The sequence below is a fragment of the Mustelus asterias genome, chromosome 26 (assembly GCF_964213995.1).
Source record: "Mustelus asterias chromosome 26, sMusAst1.hap1.1, whole genome shotgun sequence".
NCBI classification, from domain to species: Eukaryota; Metazoa; Chordata; class Chondrichthyes; order Carcharhiniformes; family Triakidae; genus Mustelus; species Mustelus asterias.
Window position 1 is genome coordinate 525254 of NC_135826.1, and position 20680 is coordinate 545933.

Sequence of the window (20680 nt, forward strand, 5' to 3'; positions counted from 1 at the left end):
TCATGCGACTGTGCAATCATAATTCTTTTGCTGTTTTCGATATATGTTCCAGGCTCAGCCTGGGGTCAAAACATTTCAAATTGAAAATTACAGTGCAGTAGATTTCAATTTTCTTTCATACAATGTGTTCCCCTCTCGGGTGCCTCGATACATTTGTACAGATTTCCATCCTCTTGGTACCCTGTGGCTGAAAGGTCGCTGTCCAAAGCCTTTCTCCTTTGCGCCTCTGCGGTGACTGCCCCAAGTGTTAGTTCATTTCTCAGCACGTAGTCCTGGACTTTGGAATGTGCCAATCTGCAAGTCCCCACCCCCACTGGGGCCATGAAACGAGGTTTTTTGGAGTTGTGAATTCCAAGCCAGCAAAGGCTGCCATGGCGCTTGGGCTGAATGCTAACAATTGTAAGATCCTTGGTTTTTAATGGTGGTTATGGGCTCGCTGATCTTTTGAGGTCTTATTCCTACTCAAAAGCCAATGAAAAGGTGAGGTGATTTTTTAAAAAGAAGTCTGTCTGTGTGGAGTTTGCACATTCTCCTCGTGTTTGCGTGGGTTTCCTCCGGGTGCTCCGGTTTCCTCCCACAGTCCAAAGATGTGCGGGTTAGGTTGATTGACCAGGTTAAAAAAAAAATTGCCCCTTAGAGTCCTGAGATGCATAGGTTAGAGGGATTAGCGGGTAAAATATGTGGGGGTAGGGCCTGGGTGGGATTGTGGTCGGTGCAGACTCGATGGGCCGAATGGCCTCCTTCTGCACTGTAGGGTTTCTATGGTTTCTAAGTTTGCTCCACCTTCCCCTCCCCCTGCTTTCTCCCAAATTTCCCATTCCTCCTCGCACCCTGCACTCAGTCTGGCGTCATAGCAATTTTCAAGCTGCAAAATGGGGTCAGTTTGGAAAGCACTGGTTTTGTGAATGCACTAGTCCAGCTGGTGACTAGCTGCCAAGGTAAGGCAGTTTGTTCCATGCTGTACCTTGTTTTATTGGAAACCAATGCTTTCTGTTCTGTACATTAAGTCTGATCCACTGAAAGGTCTTGTCTGTTAAGCGGATTAAAATTAGGTGGGCCTCTTGGTTTGAGCTGTGAATGGAATGTTACTGTTCTGGCAAATATTTAAGGCTTCTATTTTTTTGGAGTATCCTCACACCATGGTTACAGTGATGTTTGTCAGCTCTCTGCTCCAGTTGTCTTTTCGGGTATATCAAATATGTCTGAAACTCAATGACTCTATACCCTCTGTAAAACCAATCAACTCCGATCTGATTCTGCTTTTTTAAACCCAGTGTTGTGGTCATTTTAAACCACCCAAAATGAGGTGGAGTTTTCAAGAACAGTCATGCTACTAGCTGATTCCTATTATGCTGTCCGGATTGCTAAATTTATAGGTGATCTGTGAACTGATATACTTGCAGGACAAACTCTACAGCATCACAATAAAGGTTGTTAACAAACTTATGGCTGTCAAAAGGGCATCAGTTTTCTTCAAATGAGGTTGGTGTAGCATTTCATCTGGAAAGCAGTAATAGATCACCAAGCCCACAACACAGCTTCACCAGGCACTAAGTTTGGAATGGAGTGATATACCTGGTTCTCATTTCACATAGATTAGTTTACACTATCTCTTCCTTTGTTCCTGGATTGAATGTTGTACGGGCACCCATCATTGATTCTCCTTGTGTTCCCAAGCATGTTGGTGTCACAGCTAATCATCCAGTGGCGGGAAAATAAACATTGACCCACGTTAAGATTTAAGCAATTTAAGGAAAAGATGTGTTCATTGCAGCACATTTAAGTTGTCCAAAGTAGTTTAGAAATTAATACATGATCAGTTCTGAGCTTCAACTTCCATTATGTGGAGGTGAACAGGGTGAGTTTGGATGAGTCATTTGAGACTTGTTTGGAGAATACAATAGACAGTGTGGTTGGTGTCTTCAGTATCTAGTTATGATGAGGCCAGTTTAAATAATAAATGTTGACAATGTAACCCTGTTATGTGATCTTGCTAGCTATTGTAGTCAGCTCTTTGTATATTTTTTAGGTTTTTTCCATGAAGGCATTGAAAGAGTGCTGGCTCTCACTGGCAGTGCTTATTGATGTATGAATTATTCAGCTGTACTTTTTGCCATATTTTCTGTCGAATGCTCTTTTTTTTCTCGATTGGAAAGCAGTTGTGACCAGGTACTTGTGTCTGCCTTTAGTGGGCACACCCCCACACAGGATCAAAAATGTCCTAATTTCCCTTTTTAAAAAATGTATAATGTCCACTAACCAACCGCACCAGCTTTTGGATACTGGGGCAGTTTTCTAATTGCCCTGTACTGTGAAGATGTTGGCCTGTGCCCCAGTCTAAGTATAAATTGTTATGGCTCAAATTACCATCTTGAGCTGGGTTAGCCGACCTGGCACTAACCCATGATGGTTCTGGCTGGTTGAATTACTGACATTTAGTTGCCTGTATAATGTAGTCAGCAGTCGCATTCTCAGTAGTCCGGTGGCTTATTTGAAAATTGTGAAAAATTTGGGGTTAAAAGTAGGATAGTGATACTCTTTGCTCATCCTACTTTCCCCAGAGAACTCGAGTTACTAGGTGCATTTACCATTGTTGAAGCTACCAACTGTTAAAAGCATTTTGGCTGCACTCATTCTCATGTGGATTGAAGGGAAACTTGGTGATATCTTTGTTTGCAGTGTAAATTCATGTTAGAAGCTGACTGCACCCACTGTGCTGTAACCTCCTGGTGTAATTTAAATGTTTATCTTCATGGGGTCATTTCCTGAGGGCACGAACACTGGATGGTCCCTGTGCAAGTCTGCTTATACAAAGAAATCCAAGCATTCCACTGCAGTGAGAGCATTGAGAGATGGGGAACATTTACTAAACTTCATTTCTTTGAGCTGATGTACTCTAATCTGGTTCCACTTAAAATCTTGGATATTCTATTCTGAACTGGAAAAGCCAATGGCTGTGTTTCTTCCTGCTGCATTCTAAGATAGACCACTTGTACAAATAGGGAGATGGTTGATCCAGCTGAATTGTTACCAGATCTCTCAAGCACCAATCTCTGGAGAACATGTTTCTGAGCTCAATTCATGAGAAACTAGAATATTTTACTGCCGGTGTCATTAATGGCACAGAAGCTGGCCATTTGCCCTGGCAAGTCCATGCTGCCTACCCCAGAGAAATCTAGTATGTCCCATTCCCCTGCTCCATCTCTTTAGCTCTGTTAGTTTATTTCCTTCAGTGTCCATTCAGTCTCCTTTTGAAATCATTGTTTCCACTTCCACTAAGTATAAAATGGGACCATGTCACTTGGAAGAAAAGTTGGGTAACACTTTTATACATGTAGGATTGGTAGAAGTATAGAATACTCTCCCAAAGGTGCTAGCTTAATTTGAGATTAACAGACTGTTAGGTAAGGGTTAACAGACTGTTAAAGCATAAGGAGTTAAGATGCAGCTCAGTCGTCAGCAAGTGATGCTGGACATGATTTGTAGTGACTCGGGGAATGAGTACAGTTGAGCTGCTCTTGTGTGGAGCTGAGCACAAACTGGTTGTAGTATATCCATGTGGTGCTGGTCATGTGAGCTAAAGTAGGCTTTATAACAAAGGATGCTGTAGTGTGAAACATGCAATTTGTAGTAGAAACAAAACTCTTGCAGATGCTAGAAATAAGCAGCACATCTATGGGGAGAAACGAGGTTCTGGAGGAAGGTCATTAGGCTGGAAAATTACCCTTATTTTTCTTGTCTGCAGATGCTGTCTGACCTGAGGTTCCAGCATTTTCTATTTCTCGTTTTGTATGTGAAATACATGTACTTGCACAGATTGGAAAATGTGTTTGATTTATCTTTTTTCTGCAGCGGGGGTCTGACGAGCTTCTATCTGCTTGTGCTACTAACGGTCCCTTTATCATGAGCAACTCTGCTCCCTCTGCTGGTGAGTACAGTAAGTATCTCCATTTTATTTACTGTACTTTATAAACTACTGTATACGCTGATGAGGAAATAATTTGTAATGAGCTGTAAATGTTCAATACACAGTTGAATTATTTGGGCTGGAAGTTGCTGTAATTAATTTAATAACTTAACTCTTGGGCTTGTATTTTAAATAAAAAACATTTTTGCCTGCTATTGTATATGGTGTTCACTTTTAAAATAATACCATACTTGGAGAATGCTAGTACCTTCACGTTGTGTTAAACTTTTCTAGCCAATGGCAACGACAGCAAAAAGTTCAAAGCAGAAAACAGGACTTCAGGAATATTACCTTCCAGAGTCATTCATATCCGCAAACTTCCCAACGATGTCACTGAGGCAGAGGTCATTTCCTTGGGTTTGCCTTTCGGCAAAGTAACCAATCTTCTCATGTTAAAAGGCAAAAACCAGGTGTGTAATTCTTGACTTTCTGTCCCTGAACAATTTGTCTGGTTAAGAACCCAGGAAGCATATTTATTGTTCCTTATTCTGAACACTAAATCTGTCTGAAAAACGATTATAAATCTTCAGTATGGATTATAGTCTGGAGAGAGTCACTGAACTTTTCTACAATGGTTGAGCAGTTTGTTGTTGCCGAAAGGTGGATGGCTGGAAAACCTGCTTTTAAACTTGGCACAGTGATTTGTCAAGGTCACCAGTGTATGATTCTGTTGTTGGCATATCACTTGAAGTGCCCTGCAAATTGGTAACACTTCGCACAACTATGTTATTGCTGTTTTATAGTTGTACTGCTTAAAAGCAAGTTTGCAATACTGTTGGGGCATTTCCCAAGACCTCCACTGCAACATCTGACTTATTGACAAAATTCACTCGAGCCTATAAACCATAACTTTGGTGAAAACTGAGCGTTTTATTACTCTGAGCAAGACTTAAATGAACAGTGTATGCTTTTCTAATTTGCAGGCTTTTATAGAAATGAACTCTGAAGAAGCTGCGAACACGATGGTGAGCTATTACAGCACTGTCACTCCCTACCTAAGAAGCCATCCTATCTACATTCAATATTCTAACCACAAGGAGTTGAAAACTGACAACTCTCCCAATCAGGCTGTAAGTACTTGATACTTTGTACCTGGTTTATTACTAACCAGCATGAAGAAAATCCATTTCTTCTGAGTTCTGAGGATCTTGTTTTAAGAGTTGAGTTCAGTAATCACAGATTACCAAAAGATGGACAATGCATAAGCAAAATAGGCAGAAAAAGCATACGACTATTGACAGCTGAGAGCGGTTTACTGGTCCTGGAGGACAAATAGAACCTCCTCAGTGCAAAAAGAGGCCAATTGAGCTGCACTGAAAACAATCTCTGTTCCTGTAACCCCACGTATTTACCCTGCTAATCTCTTAACCCTAAGGGTCAATTTAGCATGGCCAATCAATCTAACCCACATATCTTTGGAATGTGGGAGGAAATTGGAGCACCTGGTGGAAACCCACTCAGGCAGGCAGAGCATGTAAATTCCACACAGTCACCCAAGGCTGGAATTGAACCCGAGTCTCTGGCAGTGTGGGGCAACACTGCTAACCACTATGCTACCATGTTGCCCATATAAATGGACTGATGCAGATTAAATTTGCATTGCTGGTGTAACAGTGGCTTTGCTTTCCAACCTCCCCCTTGTGTGGTGGAAGGCTGAAGCCAGTGTAGATCATTTTGCTGCCTGAAATGATTTATTTTCCCTTTTCAGCCTGTTTCTAACCTTTAAACACAGTTGGGTTACATATGGCTAACGAGATTCAACCTTGTCAGGAATATCCATTAGGGACATGTTCTTTGCAGAGATAACAGGTCTGTCCTGTATTTTTTCAGTTGAGATGTGGGGCTTTCTTAATTTTAAAATATTCAATAAAATTTAAGATTTTACAAGGTTAGACAATGATTTCTTGCATGTGATGTTCCAAGGCGATTTCCTGTCTATTTAAATGGACATTACGAGAAGAGTAAATGGCTTTTGGGTCCCTCAAGCACTCCTCTGTAGAGTTGAACGTGGACCTGTTGTACTTGCGTTGTCTTTTGCTTCTTCCCCATCCCTACAGGCCTATGTTTGCTCCTCTCCCTTATTTTATTTCCTTTTAATGATGGGGAGCTCCAGAGTACCAGAACTCCCCTGAAAGCAGAGATTTTTAATTGAAGTCTAGTCAGGTGGAAGGCCCAATGCCTTCCATGATTTTGGTTCAGTATAGACTGGAGGGCTGTTTGTGCATGTATTAAGACAATTTACCTTTGGCAACAATGTGCTGACTAGTGTTAGAACGGTAGTAACTTTACTTTTGATTCCTTTTCAGAGGGCACAAGCAGCTCTTCAGGCTGTAAATGCTGTGCAGACAGCTAACATGGCTATTGCTGGCAGTGGTGTCTCGGACAGTGCAGCTGGTCTTGCTGGCCAGAGCCCTGTTCTTCGCATCATTGTGGAAAACCTTTTCTATCCTGTTACACTTGACGTGTTGCACCAGGTGAGTCTTGCCTTTAATTTGACTATGGTAAATTGTCCCAGAGTGGTGGGAAATTGGGTGGGGAGGGTGGTGATTGATGGCACAAGGAGGGCATGCTGTGGTGTTGAAGATAGCTTGTGGGGGTGCAAGCTGGGATATTGAAGACATTGGGAGAATGGAGTTGGTGGCCTGGAATTTCTGGGGTGTGGGGTTGAGACCTGTGGGATTTTTGATTTTGTGGAATCAAGGCATGTTCACACTATGGGGTCTATTTTTGGAACTGGAAAGCATCCACTATGAGAAAAAAACACATTCATCCTCTACGGGGATAGGATTACTACAGGTATCCAAAATGTTCATCCTCCAACTCCATGGGCTGAGATTTGGCAAGGGCTGTTACTGATGTTGCCACAATACAATGCTGGATAAATTTTATGTAAACACCAAAATCTGTCATTTGAGCTATGTGTAAATTAAATGGCAGCTTTTCACTGAGCTAGGTATAGCTAGCAAACAAAACCTTAGCCATGCTTTGTAAGCCCCCAGATCAAGGACAATTTATAGTTCCCCATGAAGCAAGCACTTTCAAATATGTACAAATTGTTCTGCAGTAAACTAATTTTCATTTTTCTAATATTCTTGGATTGCAGATTTTTTCTAAGTTTGGCACTGTAATGAAGATCATTACTTTCACAAAGAATAACCAGTTCCAGGCATTGCTCCAATATGCTGATGGCTCCAGTGCACAACATGCAAAACTGGTATGTTGACGTCTACTAAGTGGGTAGTAGTAGTAATGTCGCCCTCTGTGGATGTAGGCTTTAATGCACTTCAGTGAGGTTGTAATGAGAATATCTTTGTGATCTTCAGACACTACCTACTGTGTAATGAAACAGCATTTTATGAACTGAAATATTGTGGAACTGCACCAGAGTCTCACTAGGCGGGCTGTTAGTTCAGCGTCTTGCCTTTGTTCCTCCTTCATCCACCTCTGGACTCAATCCAGAACCAGGGGTCCGGGTCCGTAAGGGTACAGTGTAAACCATTTAGGACTGAGATAAGAAGTTCTTTGCCCAGAGAGTGGTAAGCCTGTGGATTCTCTACCACAGAAAGCAGTTGAGGCCAAAAGGTTGTATGTTTTCAAGAAGGCCTTCGATTAGATATAGCTCTTGGGATGAAGGTGATCAAATGAGATAGGGGGAAAAGTGGGAACAGGTTATTGAATGAATGGTGGAGCAGGGCTGAATGGTCTACTCCTGTTCCTAGTTTGTGTTTCTATGATATTCCCAAGATAGCAACAATTTTGTACTGGAATGGAGGGGGGGGGGTTGTTGTTGATGTCTAGGAGTATGTGGCTAGGTTGGCATGATACAAGGTTTCTGTCTTCAGGCTTCTTGTCAGGCCCAAGTGTTCTGAGGCTAGGGCAAAGAAATTGACAAGTAACCAAATATCCTCCGGAGTATGAGCTATGAGAGCACAGTCGTCCATGAGCAGGTGAATAGGACAGTTAAGAAGGCATATGGGACACTTGCTTTTATCAGTTGTGGCATAGAGTACAAGAGCAAGGAGGTTATATGGGAGCTGTACAGAGCTTTGGTTAGGTCACAGCTGAAGTACTGTGTGCTGTTCTGGTCACCTCAGTATAGGAAGGATGTGATGGCACCAGAGGGGGTACAGAGGAGGTTCACCAGGATGAAGCATTTGAGCTATAAGGAAGAGACTGGATAGGCTTGGATTGTTTTCTTTAGAGCAGAGAAGGCTGAGGTGAGGGGAGACATGATTGAGAGATTATGGACAGGGTGAGTAGGAAGTAGCTGCCCTCCTTGGTTGAGGGGTCACTCACGAGGGGACATAGTTTTACGGTAAAGGGCAGGAGATTCAGAGGGGATTTGAGAACTTTTTTTCACTGAAGGTGGTGGGAATCTGGAATGCACTGCCTGGGAGGCTGGAAACCTTACAACCTTTTTAAAAGTATTTAAATGAGCACTTGAAATATCATAACATTCAAGGATATAGGATCAGTGTACTTTTAGTGGTAGTTATTGTCGGTGCAGACTTAGTCGCAGGGCCTTTTCTGCACTGGATGACTCTGAACTAGAGTTCACTCAGTAGCTGTTCAGTAACCTTTGTACAATGCTTGAACCTTCAAGTTGAAGAGGTTGTTGTCTGTACTGAATTGAATGTTTCAAGACCTTTGAGCGCACACTGGAGCATGGGTGAGAAGTATGTGCCAAACACAGCTGGAAACATATACAGCCTTTCCGTTGGTCACAGGAAAGGCATTGGACTGTGTACCCCATTACATCTCGCTAGCTGTCGTCAACTGGGTAAATGACACTGGTCGTCTTTCCAGGGCAACCATCTTTATACAGAATCTTCCACACGCCTTCCTGCTTTACTGTGTCAAAAGACTTGGCCACATCAGCAAGGGCCATATAGAGACCCTTATTCTATTCCACGGGACTTTTCATGGAAGCTTGGGGACTTGAGGGAATAACTGTTTTAACCTCTACTTATACCTTTTCTAGGCTCTGGATGGGCAGAACATCTATAATGCCTGCTGCACTCTGCGTATTGACTTCTCCAAATTGACTAGCCTTAATGTTAAGTACAATAATGACAAAAGCAGAGACTACACACGTCCTGACCTACCATCTGGTGACAACCAGCCAACCTTAGACCAAACCATGGCAGCCGCTTTTGGTAAGGAAGCCTCCCTACTAGGTAAATACTCATTCTCCTGTCAGTTTTGCCGTGTGTGTGTGTAGGGGTGGGTTAACATTACAATGGGTTAAAATGCAATCAGCAGTGCTGTTTAAAAGTAGGCTCTCTAACCCAGCTTATGGGAATTCTTTGTAGTTGGAGTTCTGCATGGCTTGATGTGGTTTTTTAAAAAAGATTAAAAATTCATCAAGGATTAGGTGCAGGGGTGATCATGTCGATGGATAGGGGAGAGGTGAGTGTATTTAGCTGCTTTCTTGATGCTCCCCAAGTATAGAGTACTATTTAGCTGCTTTATCGTGCAGGACTGAGGTGCCTTGATCATTCTCTGGCCTTAGTGAGGAAAGGTATGCACTAAACCACCCAAGTGTTGTCAGTCTGACATTTTGATGACTCGCGACGATGGCTATTGCAGCTAAAGTTCCATTTAAAACATTCAGCTAATTGCTGAACGCCATTGTATGTGGGGTGCTGTCAGTCGTAAGACTGATTTGATGTTGAGTTTTACCTTGCTGTTCATGCTCCTGAACACATAGCAGCAACTGTTATTTGAAGGCAGTGATTGTAAAGAAAAACTGATGCCAGGTTCCACTTGGCAGTGAGCCTGAAGAGCAAGTATTGTAGGGATTCCTGACTAGGGCTGTATAGATAGCAGGAACTTGTGGCGTCCCATCGTGGTACTGCACTGTTCAACACGAGATTGACTAACTGTAAAGACCGATAGCTAAGCTTGCCTCTGTTCTTAGCCATTAAAGTGCGTCTCAGAATCTAATTGAGAAATTGAGATGGCTAGATTATACTGTTCACAGTTCTAGCAGCAACTCCTTATTGTGTTTAATGTCCAATATGAAGATTAGGCAAAGTTCAGTTGGTTCCAAACTGATGAACAGGGTGCATTAATTAAGGTGCTGGACTGCAGAGCCAATTGCTGGCAGATGGCACATGATTTTAACTATGCCAGAGTAAAAAGAGTAATTTGGTGTTGCTTTGCATACTGTAGTTAGATGCAATTATTAACATTTACCTGTTTGGTTAGCTGTCTTTCTGTTGAAACTTTCCCAGCTTATAGTTTATGTATGTATATTGGTTTTGGCCTGGTGTTAGCCAATAATATATTAAATCCACAAGAGTTCAATATATCTTGTGTGCACATAATTGTTTGGCTGCGTAAACTCTTGGTGATTTGGGCTGTGGCCAAAATACATATTGAATGGTGGTTTTCCCAGCTGAGTTTAATTTTCCACACCTCTAAATCTATAACTCTGCACTAGTGGCATTCAACCCTGTTTTGTGAAGAGCTTAAACATACCAACAGGTCCTTAACCAGAATTTCACTGCATGTTGGAACTGCTGCAAAAGTTATCAGTTGAGTTCTGTAGCATTCTTGTAGCCTGTTGACGCCTAGCAGGTGGCAGTGTAGGCAGAACTGGATTGTAAAAGTTATTCTTGTTGCTAAAAGGGCTTACTGACAGACTTGTTCTCTTGTCAGGTGCACCAGGTATCATCTCCTCGCCCTACGGAGGGGGAGCTGGCTTCCCTCCTAGTATTGCCTTCCAGCAAGCCGGTGAGTTGCTAATGCAGGAATTATATTTTTAAACGTTTTTGTCTTCTGCATTTGGGCCTAATATTTTTGAATAGTCTGAAGTGGAACTGGTGAGCTATGAATAACTATGGAAGCTTTGGGTTCTATTCTGAAGATAAATTTCTTGGGACTAAGGTGTGTTTAGCCGCTTGTTGAAACTAATTTGCTTCTGTCTTATCCATAATAAATGGTTTGTTCTATCCACCTGTTGTGTTTGAGCAAGTGGAGAGCTAATGTTTGGGAAAGCTGTGTGTGAAGTTTCCATTTCCCTAGTATTTTGCAGTTATCTCAGGAAGGTCATTTTAAAGTATAAACTTCAACAGCCAAGGCCTCTCTTTTGTAATTCAAAGTTGCTTATATTTTGAAAACTTGTGTCTCTACAGACTTCCTCCAACATCCATCAGATTTCTGTATGTACACTGCTCATAGACTCAGATTACTGTATGTACACTGCTCAGAATCTCAGCCTTATTTATTACCATTTGCCCTTCTGCCAATGGTACACTGTGACTTGATGGGAACATTTTATACTAACAGCTTTGTTTACAGTGGCATTTATGCTACTCAGGTTTGGACTAACAAATGTACAATAAGTACTTTTAGTACTTCTAGTTACAACTGTTTAGAAGGAAGCGTAAATGTGGTTCTGAGTGAATCATTTGTGTGGCAAGTAAAGGCCAAGTTTGGAGTAATTATGCAGTTTTATTACGGTGGTGGCTGGCTTTGTTTGATTATTGGTATCTAATAGGTATGGCACTATTTATTTGAATGTGCCTGAACCATCTCCCTATTGATGGGTTTTATGTAGTTTACTATAGTGAGTAGCCTTGTTTGAGGCATTGTGCCTGTTTCCACTTGCAGTGGACAGGATCCTTTGGGCTGTTGCAGTCAGGTTTCGGTCTACCTGCTATTGATGCTTTTTAGCTTTAAAAGTGGGTAGATGTGGGGAGCATTAATTATTTTCAATATGTTAAGTGCATTGTTAAACTTTCACTGTCTAATTTGTGTGCATATAGTTAAACTACTTTTAAATTTGTTAACTGATGAAATGTGTATGTTTTGTCTAATGGCTCCAGTTTCTTATCTGTAGGTTTGTCCGTCCCAGGGGTTCATGGGGCCTTGGCTCCACTCAGCATGCCGTCAGCAGCCGCAGCAGCTGCTGCAGCAGCTAGTCGTATTGGTATTCCGGGATTTGCCTCTGCAGCCAATGCTGTCCTGCTGATTAGCAATCTGAATCCTGAGGTTAGTGTCGTGTGTCCTATTTTTGTGTGCCACATGTCTCCCTAAACACCGTTCCCTTTCCTAAATCTGTTAACTGTAACTGGAGAAGTGGAGATGAAAATTTCAACTAGACATTTGTTTCTCTGGCTATCTATCTTCAATTTAAATTGCTATGAAAATATATCCTCCGCACTTGTTACTTGTTGTTTTATGCCCCAACCTACCCTGGTCTTCCATGTTCACCTTTACTATGACTATTTTCAATTTCTCTCAATGGGGTTTTAATAGGGAAATGTGTGTTCTGACTAGTCACTAACTCATCTTTTATCTCCACAATAAACCTCTGGCCTTGCTAGAGATGCACTGAAGTAATATTCAGTAGAAATGTCTGATTCTCTTTTGGTTTAACACATAGAACTGCAAAAGGCTACATACTGCAGGTTTCCAATGGTTTTTATGGTTTTCAGGTGCATCTATGGTTGGCCAGTCTGGAATGTGATGTCATCTCCCCACTGGGTTTGACATTGCAGTAGTATCCTAGTGTACTCGAGGCAGGTAGCTCTTCAGCTAGGCACTTTGATGGAGTGACTTTGCATGTTGTCATTTCTAACCATGTGAATTTTTGAAAAGATTGTAGGCGTGTAACAATAAAAGTTATGGTTTGGTTTCTTTGTTTCACTTTACTACTCTATGTATTGCATGCATTAATGTAACTTGAGTTTTGGCCTTATTTCCCATGCTTGGGTGGCTTTCAGTAAGTTTCCTAACCTGTACACAAACCCAGCATTTAAGTGGAAACAGCGCTTGTTTTGGGACCTGGAAGCTATGCTAAGACAGTTCTGCACATGAGTCCTGTAGTTCTTTTACATCACTTGCATCAGACCAGGAAAGCTCAATGAATTGAGTGCAATTTTTGTCTTGCACTCCTTTCCCTTTGCTAAACTGTTGTGATGTTATGCCTAACTAGTGCCTTTCATTACCAACCCAAATTACCCCCTGCAGTTGTGATTTAGTTGACTCAGTACAGCCAACCAGTGCAGTCGCAACTATTGTCCCAGAAGTCGACAATTTGATGCATCAGTTTCCATTCCAGTTGGCCCTGAAGTTTTAGCATATAAATATCTTTCACTATACTCGATCAGGCACCTGGTTTCCATTCTGTGCTGGCTTCCTCAGTGTTTCCTTTTCAAGGTTTTTCTGCTAAATCTAATTTATCTCCAGTTATCAATTCTGCTTATTTAATTTTAACTTTCACTATTTTGCTGTACGCTGTCCTTTTGGAAAGTAGGGAGAAAGTGAACTGTATCTGGGTGCAAAAGCATGCTTTCTCTTTGTAACTAGCTTCTCTTGTGTTCAATCCATTTGGTATGAGTCTTGAGAATTTCAAGGAACAGTCTTTATCCTGGCAGTTTTCATAACACCAACTCACTCCAAAACGTGACTTAAGTACTTGGTTTGGGCATGTTAATTAAACTCAGTTCCAAGATAAACAAATTTGATTAGCACTGAAAGGCACAGATGAGTCTAAATAGAGCACCAGTGTGTGAAATAGTAGCAACTTGGGTCAGAACAAGATTTTTGGGGGGTGAGGGGGGCGGGGGAGGAATGGTATGTTTTCAAGGTTAGGTACTTAGCTAACTTGTAGCCATCTTGTGCCCCTTGTGGGGCAATAGTTTTGAGCATTGCATGATCACACTGAAGTAAATTCATGTGCATTTCCCACAACTTTATTGCTTTTTGGTATGCCCAGTGTTGTGCTGTACATACTAACTTAGATCCACTATTATGCATGTCTGTGCAATAGTCTGTTTCATGTTTTATATTTTGAGACTTGCATCACTTGCCAACTCCAAGGTTGTTGGGATTTTAAAGAACTGTTCAACAATAATCTGCAAGATGTCCCTGTTGAATGCTCAGAGTGTTAACTTGTAAATAGATGTTTGCTGGGGGGGGGGGGAAGAGAGAAAAAGAGAGGAGTGGAGGGAGTGGATGTTTTGGGATAAAGTAGTAATAGCTGGAGTTCAGTTCAACTCCAGAATGAGAAGTCTAGCTGAATCAACGGATTATCTTGATTGGAAGTATCTAAATATTTGAAATTGATGCTGTGCAGAAATAAAAGAATCTCGACTGTTTGAATCCAGTGTTAAGATACTAACTCAACTGCTTTGGTTTAAATAAAGTAGTTGCTGGATTTGAATGTGGTTTGAGGTACTGAACCTTGTGCACACTTCAGATTTTGAGATGGTTTTAATCTGCAGCCTTTGAGCAGTAAAAGGATACAGTCTCTTTTTAATCTCTGTACATTTTACTCCCTTTCCTTTAGCATGTGTTCCCCCTAGGTGAAGTCATACAGCTTTTAATTTTGTGAAATAATGGAAGAGAATGCATTGATCAACCAGATGGAACTCTACATATTTCTCATGTATACTGACCTGTTTTATGCTACTTTTTTCTTTCCTACCCTTCCCCATCCCTTTCTCCCTTCCCAAACTTGATGCGGATTCCTTTGTGAACTGACTGCACGGTCCCCATGCTTCCTGTGCTTCAACAATGCTCTTCGGACCAACCTGCCCCTCAATTAACCATCTTGAACCATGATCCATGAACCAATTCACCATTCTGTGGGAACCACCCTTCGTTGTGGATGATTCGTTCCATCTTCGTTCTCCCTCGATTCCTTTCCTCTTCCTGTCTTCCGCTGCCTTGCTCTGCTGTCCTTCTAAAGAGAGTTACGCCCCAATGCCTCTTTATTCTTTTCGGTATGTTATCGTTAGCACTTATTATCTGTTTTTATTATTTCTTGTTGAAAGCTTTATATTTGAAGTTTGCAGTTTGCTATTTCAATGCATAATTTCAGTTCAACTATAATTTGGCATTAGTTTGATGCTTTGATTTGCATACATAGCTCAGTAATGCATGTTTGGGTGCTTTGCATGCCTTTGTAAATCTTTAAACTTGTATAGATGACCTCAGTAATTTCTTTGGCTTTTAATTTAGTCTGACACTGAATTTCATTCTCCTGAGTGCTATGATTTTCATAGCATCCTAATTCTGAATTTTGCTAACTAGGAGAAAATGGATACATGATTTTTGAAACTTTGGTTGTGATTGGGTTGCATATTGGCTAATGGTATTGAATAGATAGACAGCACCTGTTAACTTCCTGTATCTTCTGTTAAGGAGTGTATGGTGATGTGCAGCGTGTGAAGATACTTTTCAACAAGAAAGAAAATGCCTTGGTGCAAATGTTTGACTGTACCCAAGCTCAACTAGGTAGGTCTTCACAAGAAGGCTCTGGCACTTGGTCCTTCAGAAAAGGTGTTTTGTATTTAAATTGGTAATGTTAACTGCATTGTCTTGCATACACGGATTTAAAATTAACTGGTTCAGAAGAGGTTGTGTAAGCAGTTCTTTGTGTTGTCAACCATTATCCAGTACTCTGCTTTCCTGTTCCTTTCCTAATTGTTTAAAATGATCAGCAACTTTCAGCAAAAGCAACTCTGCCAATTCCACTCCTGCCCTGTAGCCTTGCAATTATTTAGTTTTCAAATGCTTATCCAATTCCCCATTACAAGCCACAATAGAATCTACCACCTCATTCAAATAATATACTGCAAATCCTAACCATGCAATGTAATTTTAAAAACAGAACCTTTTTCCTTGTCATTTTTTGGTTCTTTTGTCAGTAAAATCGGTGTCCTGTGGTTAAATGGGTATTTTTTGAGAATGTTTAAATCTCATCTCAACATTCTCTAAGGAGAACAAACCCAGTTTCTCTCTTTCCACATAATGTATTTTGTTGCTGGTACAATTGAGTCTATTCTGCATTATCTTCAATGTTTCACATCCTTCCTAAACTGAGGTGGCCAGAATTGGGCACAATATTTAAATTGCGGTCAAGCCAGTGCTTTATACATGTTCTTTATAACTACCTGATTTTGCATATTCTGTCCTTTATAAAGCCCAGGTTCTTCTCTGCCTTTGGTTCCCCCAACCCTCCAATGCTCACCTAATTCTAGACTTGTGCGCACCCCTGATTGTAATTTGGTGGCTGTGACTTCAGCTGCCCCCCCCCCCCCCCCCCAAAAAAAAACAAATTATGGGTCAGAATATCAAATTCTAACAGCCAAACTAGATTTTGTTTCAGATATTCAACTGGTGGCATATTTTAATCTTTTTGCCAGTTGTCTTGAGAATCTGTTTCATCTTCTGTAACATACATGTATTGCCAGTTGTACTCATGTTACCTCACAAATTGACTCCTGCACTTTCCCTAGCTATGAGCCATCTGAATGGCCAGAGGCTTCATGGAAAGGCAATGCGTGTGACAATGTCCAAGCACCAGACAGTGCAGCTTCCCCGTGAGGGCCAGGAGGACCAAGGCCTGACCAAGGACTATAGTAGCTCACCACTGCATCGCTTTAAGAAACCAGGGTCGAAAAACTTCCAGAACATCTTTCCTCCTTCTGCCACCCTCCATCTCTCCAATATTCCGTAAGTGGTGAACGTTTTGCAATTTTACTGAATAATCATATAGCTTAGATTTATTGAATTAGAGGGATATGGACCCTGGAATGGTAGGGGATTTTAGTTCAGTTGGACTGCATGGTCAATGCAGGCTTGGAGGGCCAAAGGGCCTATTCCTGTGCTGTAATTGTTTTTCTTTCTTTGTATTGGTGCCTTGTTAGAGTGTTTGACGGGTAGACCACCTCCATCTCTTTTATTCCAGACCTTCTGTTACTGAAGAAGATCTGAAGTTGCTGTTCTCGAGCACAACTGGCATGGTCAAAGCATTCAAGTTCTTTCAGTGAGTTTCATTTTCTGATCCAATTCCTATTCCAATTCCTATTTCTGAAGCCATTGACCCAACTCCTTTTGGATGGACAGGGGGTTCTGCTCAATTTTTAATATAAAATCTCCTTGTAATTCTAGGAAGGATCGCAAGATGGCTCTCATCCAGATGAGCTCAGTAGAAGAAGCAATCCAGGCTCTCATCGATCTTCATAATCATGACCTTGGAGAAAACCACCACCTCAGGGTTTCCTTCTCCAAGTCAACCATTTAAGGCTCTGACATGGACTTCCAGCTATTCTATGGAGTCTTGTCTAGCCTATGGGCACAATGATTATCTTAGAGACACCACTAGACCTCAAAGCAGCTACATCGCTGAAATTACCCAAAAGTGACCACAGTTCTTTCTTAAAAAGCAAACTTTTTGAAGTTTACTGCAATGACATCCTGTTTTATGGTAGCAATGCTGTCAGTTTCAATCTGTTTATCACAGATTGACTTGTGCTAGTGTTGTTCTTAATTCAGCATTTGAAATTCTTCTAAAAGTTTACAGGTTGCAAATACTTCTCTTGGATCACCAAACCTGTGCATCTATAATCAGGTTGTGTATTAATAAACCTTTTAAGTCTTTTTTTCCTCTTTGGGTATCCATACCACTATAATACAGAAGTGTGGATAATTTAAGCATATGCTCTACTTTCATTTAAATGATTATCCTGTGCCTTATGTCTTTATAATGAAACAGGGGCCATTTTATAAATTGTAAGTCTGTTTCTGGTTATGTGCTTTACGGTTTGCTTCAAGCAATGTTTTGCTGCTTGTTTGCTCATTAATGTTGTTCCTTACCCAAATTGCAGGAGGGTGTTGGAGGAGGCAGGGAAGAGACAGAGAATTGGCATGTTGTAGCTGTGACTATTTCATCCAAGATGCTGATTTGCAGCTTTAGCCATCTAATCTTGGATATTGTACCACCACTCTTGGGCAGCAAGCTTTCTGGGCATCATAATTTGTTCCCAACATTTCCCCCCCCCCGTCCGCAAATCCCTTTTGCCTTTTTTCTCACCCCACCATTTGGGATTAAATAACTATTTACCATCAACTGCCTGGTGGCTTTGTCATTAATCTGTATTTTTTTCAACCAGTGCAGAACAATGCTGTTGAATATTCATTTAACCAATTGAAGCAGTGTAGATATGAAGGTTGCTGCAGCTTCAGAGCTGGTATATTGTGATGCACCACTCTTTAATTTCAGCTGGCTAGTTGTCACCTTAGTAGGGTTATACTTTTTTTAAAAAACAAACTTTCCATCAGTGTGCTAGTTGTCTTGGATACCCCTGAATCAAACTAGAAGATGGTGCACAGCCAATTGTATGGATATAAATGCATTGCTTTTTGTAGGAGTGGGCAGTTATTTTGTCCACTCCACACGCCTACAGTTGTCATTTGTAATGAAACATGAATTTATTCAGTCTCTGTCCAGAAGAGCTCTGGTCACCCCAGTAACCCTAATTCGTGACTTGGAATATCCTCAGGAGTAGGCAACTACTATTTTATCCTGCCTTTACAAAGGAAAATACAATTGTCCAGTAACCAGGAACAGTCCCAATTTTAAATGGCCTAGGCTTGTTGCCTCTATATTCAATATCTTGTATGTATTTTATAGTTGGGTGTTTTATTATCTTAGTCCATAGAATGTGCATTTTTTACCTGTATTTTGTTTAGTATGATTTTTGATTTTAGTTTCTTGAGCTGAAATTTCAGCTCTGTACACCTAAGTGAGATTGACATGATGTCAATGTCCTGCCGTATGCCCTGTCACCTTTTATTGATTTTATTAATGTATCTGCTGAAATTCTGGCATGGTGTGCAGTTATGTTTTTATGCTGTCTTGGTAATTTGCTTTTGCTTTTTGATTTGTATATTCCTTCTAGGGTCAAATGAGAACAGATTTGTCCTATTGATCTGTCTTTTTGCCACCTAGTATCTCATTCCATTTTTACCCTGCCTTGTTCCCTTATGCATGAGTACAGCATTGACAAAGAGGTTCCTACAGTATTAAGTGCTCAGTATAGTATTTGATGAAGCTTCTGTCCATTTACAAGGTTACTATGATTTGACTACTTGTAACTCTTTGGATATTGGAGTCCATGTACAAGTACTCTATTGATGCACTTAATGCCGTAAAGTCATTAGTTATGAGTACAATCAAACTCTTAACCTGTTACCAGAGTTTCCTTTTGAGTATGATTCAGCAGATTAACTAGCAGGAGCACAGGAGGAGGAAAATGGTGCCTTTTCTGGAAGGTGGTAGTGTGCAGTGATGTGAGAGAGTGTTCCATTTGCTGACTGAAACTGATACCTGGGTAGTCGAGTGGTCTAATGAACAACCAGTTCTCAAGCTACCTGCAAGATTTTTACTATTTTGGAGAGTTATTTTTATTTACAGATTTGGCTTTCAGTCTAATCTGTGTAATTACAGGCCTGTAGGGATGAATTTGTCGATATTGCCATAGCAGCCCTTGTAACTAGTCACCTTATTACAGTTTCCTTACTTTTGGACAGATAAGACACTTCCATTTTGTGTAGCCTAGCAAATTAACATTGGGAGAATGGGCTTTGTAGTTTTTAAGCCCTTCTAGACTGTACCAAGTCCTGACACCTTTTTAAAACCATCTAATACACTTGACATCCACTCTAAAAGCAGTTGGCACTTGGATTAAATCAAATATTAGTTGCTGATAATTCATGGTTTCCCTACTGTCCAAATGTAACATGTTCCCTTAAATAGTGAAAAGAAAATACTTCAGATCCACTTCCCAAACATTCCATAGTTTGGGCTAAATGCTGGAGTCATAAATGAATATTTGTACACTTCTGACTGATCGTGTGTATGAGTGCTCATTAATGACCATGTTAGTGATCTTGTGCCTAAACTAATTAATGAGCAATAGTTTACTTTAAGAGCAGAATGTTCAGATTGACGCAAGTCAACTGTTTAATGGATTTTTTAGGTTTTTTTTCAGGGTTTCATGGACCAAAGTTGTTGTGCCTTCTGAAGTCTTAGTTCTTCACATTTTGCTATTCGTCTTCAAGCCCTCAAATGTGGTGATTGTAATGCATTATGCACCTAGAGTGATTGGTAGTTGTATGTTTAGGGGATTCACTGCTGGATTCAATCTGTGTTCCTTTAAAACTGTTGAAGGTGCTGCCTACATAAAGTATGCAGTTTTCAAACATGAAATACAACTCCACCTCTATTTTTGTCCTTGATTTCTTTAAAGAAATATTCCCTCTTTTCAGCTGTAAAGAATGTTTGAAAAAAAGGTGTAAATATTCATAACTTTTTTACCTAGAGAGGCTAAGGGGAACAAAACCGGTTTTTATATGGAAGCATTGTCTTGTATATTTTGATTAAAAAAAAACAGCTGTCAGGTTTCGTATGTAAAAGGGTTTTTCAGAAAACAATTCCTCTTTTATTGAGAAGAATGTTTGTTTGTAATGCAAAGAGATGATTAAAATAATTTTCTAATGAATTTGTAGCTGTATGAATACATTCAGTGTACCACCATTTCAGATTATGCAATTTTCTTTTACAACCATTAACAGCTCTGGCCAATGTAGTACTTGCACCTTCAATAAACTGCTTCATTCTTTATTTTCTGACCTTTTTGTGTCTGATTGCTGTTCCTTTATCTAAATGTTTCAGCTTGTCTACTATTTTATAACTATCATCATAGCTACTAAGGACTTTATTTTAACTGCCCCATGTTGGAAGAAATTGCATTGCTGTTTCTGTTTAAACAGTTTTCTGTTTTAACTTGATTGCTTTTCTTGCATTTAAATTCCAGTCCTACTTGACCTAAAGAAACAATATTCTTTTATGATATACCTTGACCTTTCTCTCCTCTCCTCCTCCCACCCATCGGTATCAAAAGTACACTATCT

The 20680-nt window shown here is 40.6% G+C and overlaps 1 protein-coding gene across 5 annotated transcripts in view; it reads left to right on the top strand.

Annotated features, from left to right (window-relative positions):
• The window catches only part of LOC144479408 (polypyrimidine tract-binding protein 1-like), a 33036-nt gene extending 12646 nt beyond the window's left edge, over positions 1-20390 (top strand). For 2 of the 5 annotated variants that reach the window (XM_078198045.1, XM_078198049.1), the window contains exons 3-16: positions 3853-3937; positions 4202-4377; positions 4891-5037; positions 6274-6441; positions 7071-7181; positions 8949-9144; positions 10631-10705; positions 11107-11133; positions 11814-11965; positions 14670-14703; positions 15125-15217; positions 16222-16438; positions 16674-16751; positions 16877-20390. In XM_078198045.1, coding sequence (XP_078054171.1) covers positions 3853-3937; positions 4202-4377; positions 4891-5037; positions 6274-6441; positions 7071-7181; positions 8949-9144; positions 10631-10705; positions 11107-11133; positions 11814-11965; positions 14670-14703; positions 15125-15217; positions 16222-16438; positions 16674-16751; positions 16877-17009 — 1692 coding nt within the window. In that variant the 3' untranslated portion in view covers positions 17010-20390. The remainder of the gene's footprint in view (positions 1-3852; positions 3938-4201; positions 4378-4890; positions 5038-6273; positions 6442-7070; positions 7182-8948; positions 9145-10630; positions 10706-11106; positions 11134-11813; positions 11966-14669; positions 14704-15124; positions 15218-16221; positions 16439-16673; positions 16752-16876) is intronic. The other 3 variants (XM_078198046.1, XM_078198047.1, XM_078198048.1) reach the window with 3 other exon arrangements.
• Positions 20391-20680: the final 290 nt, after the last annotated feature.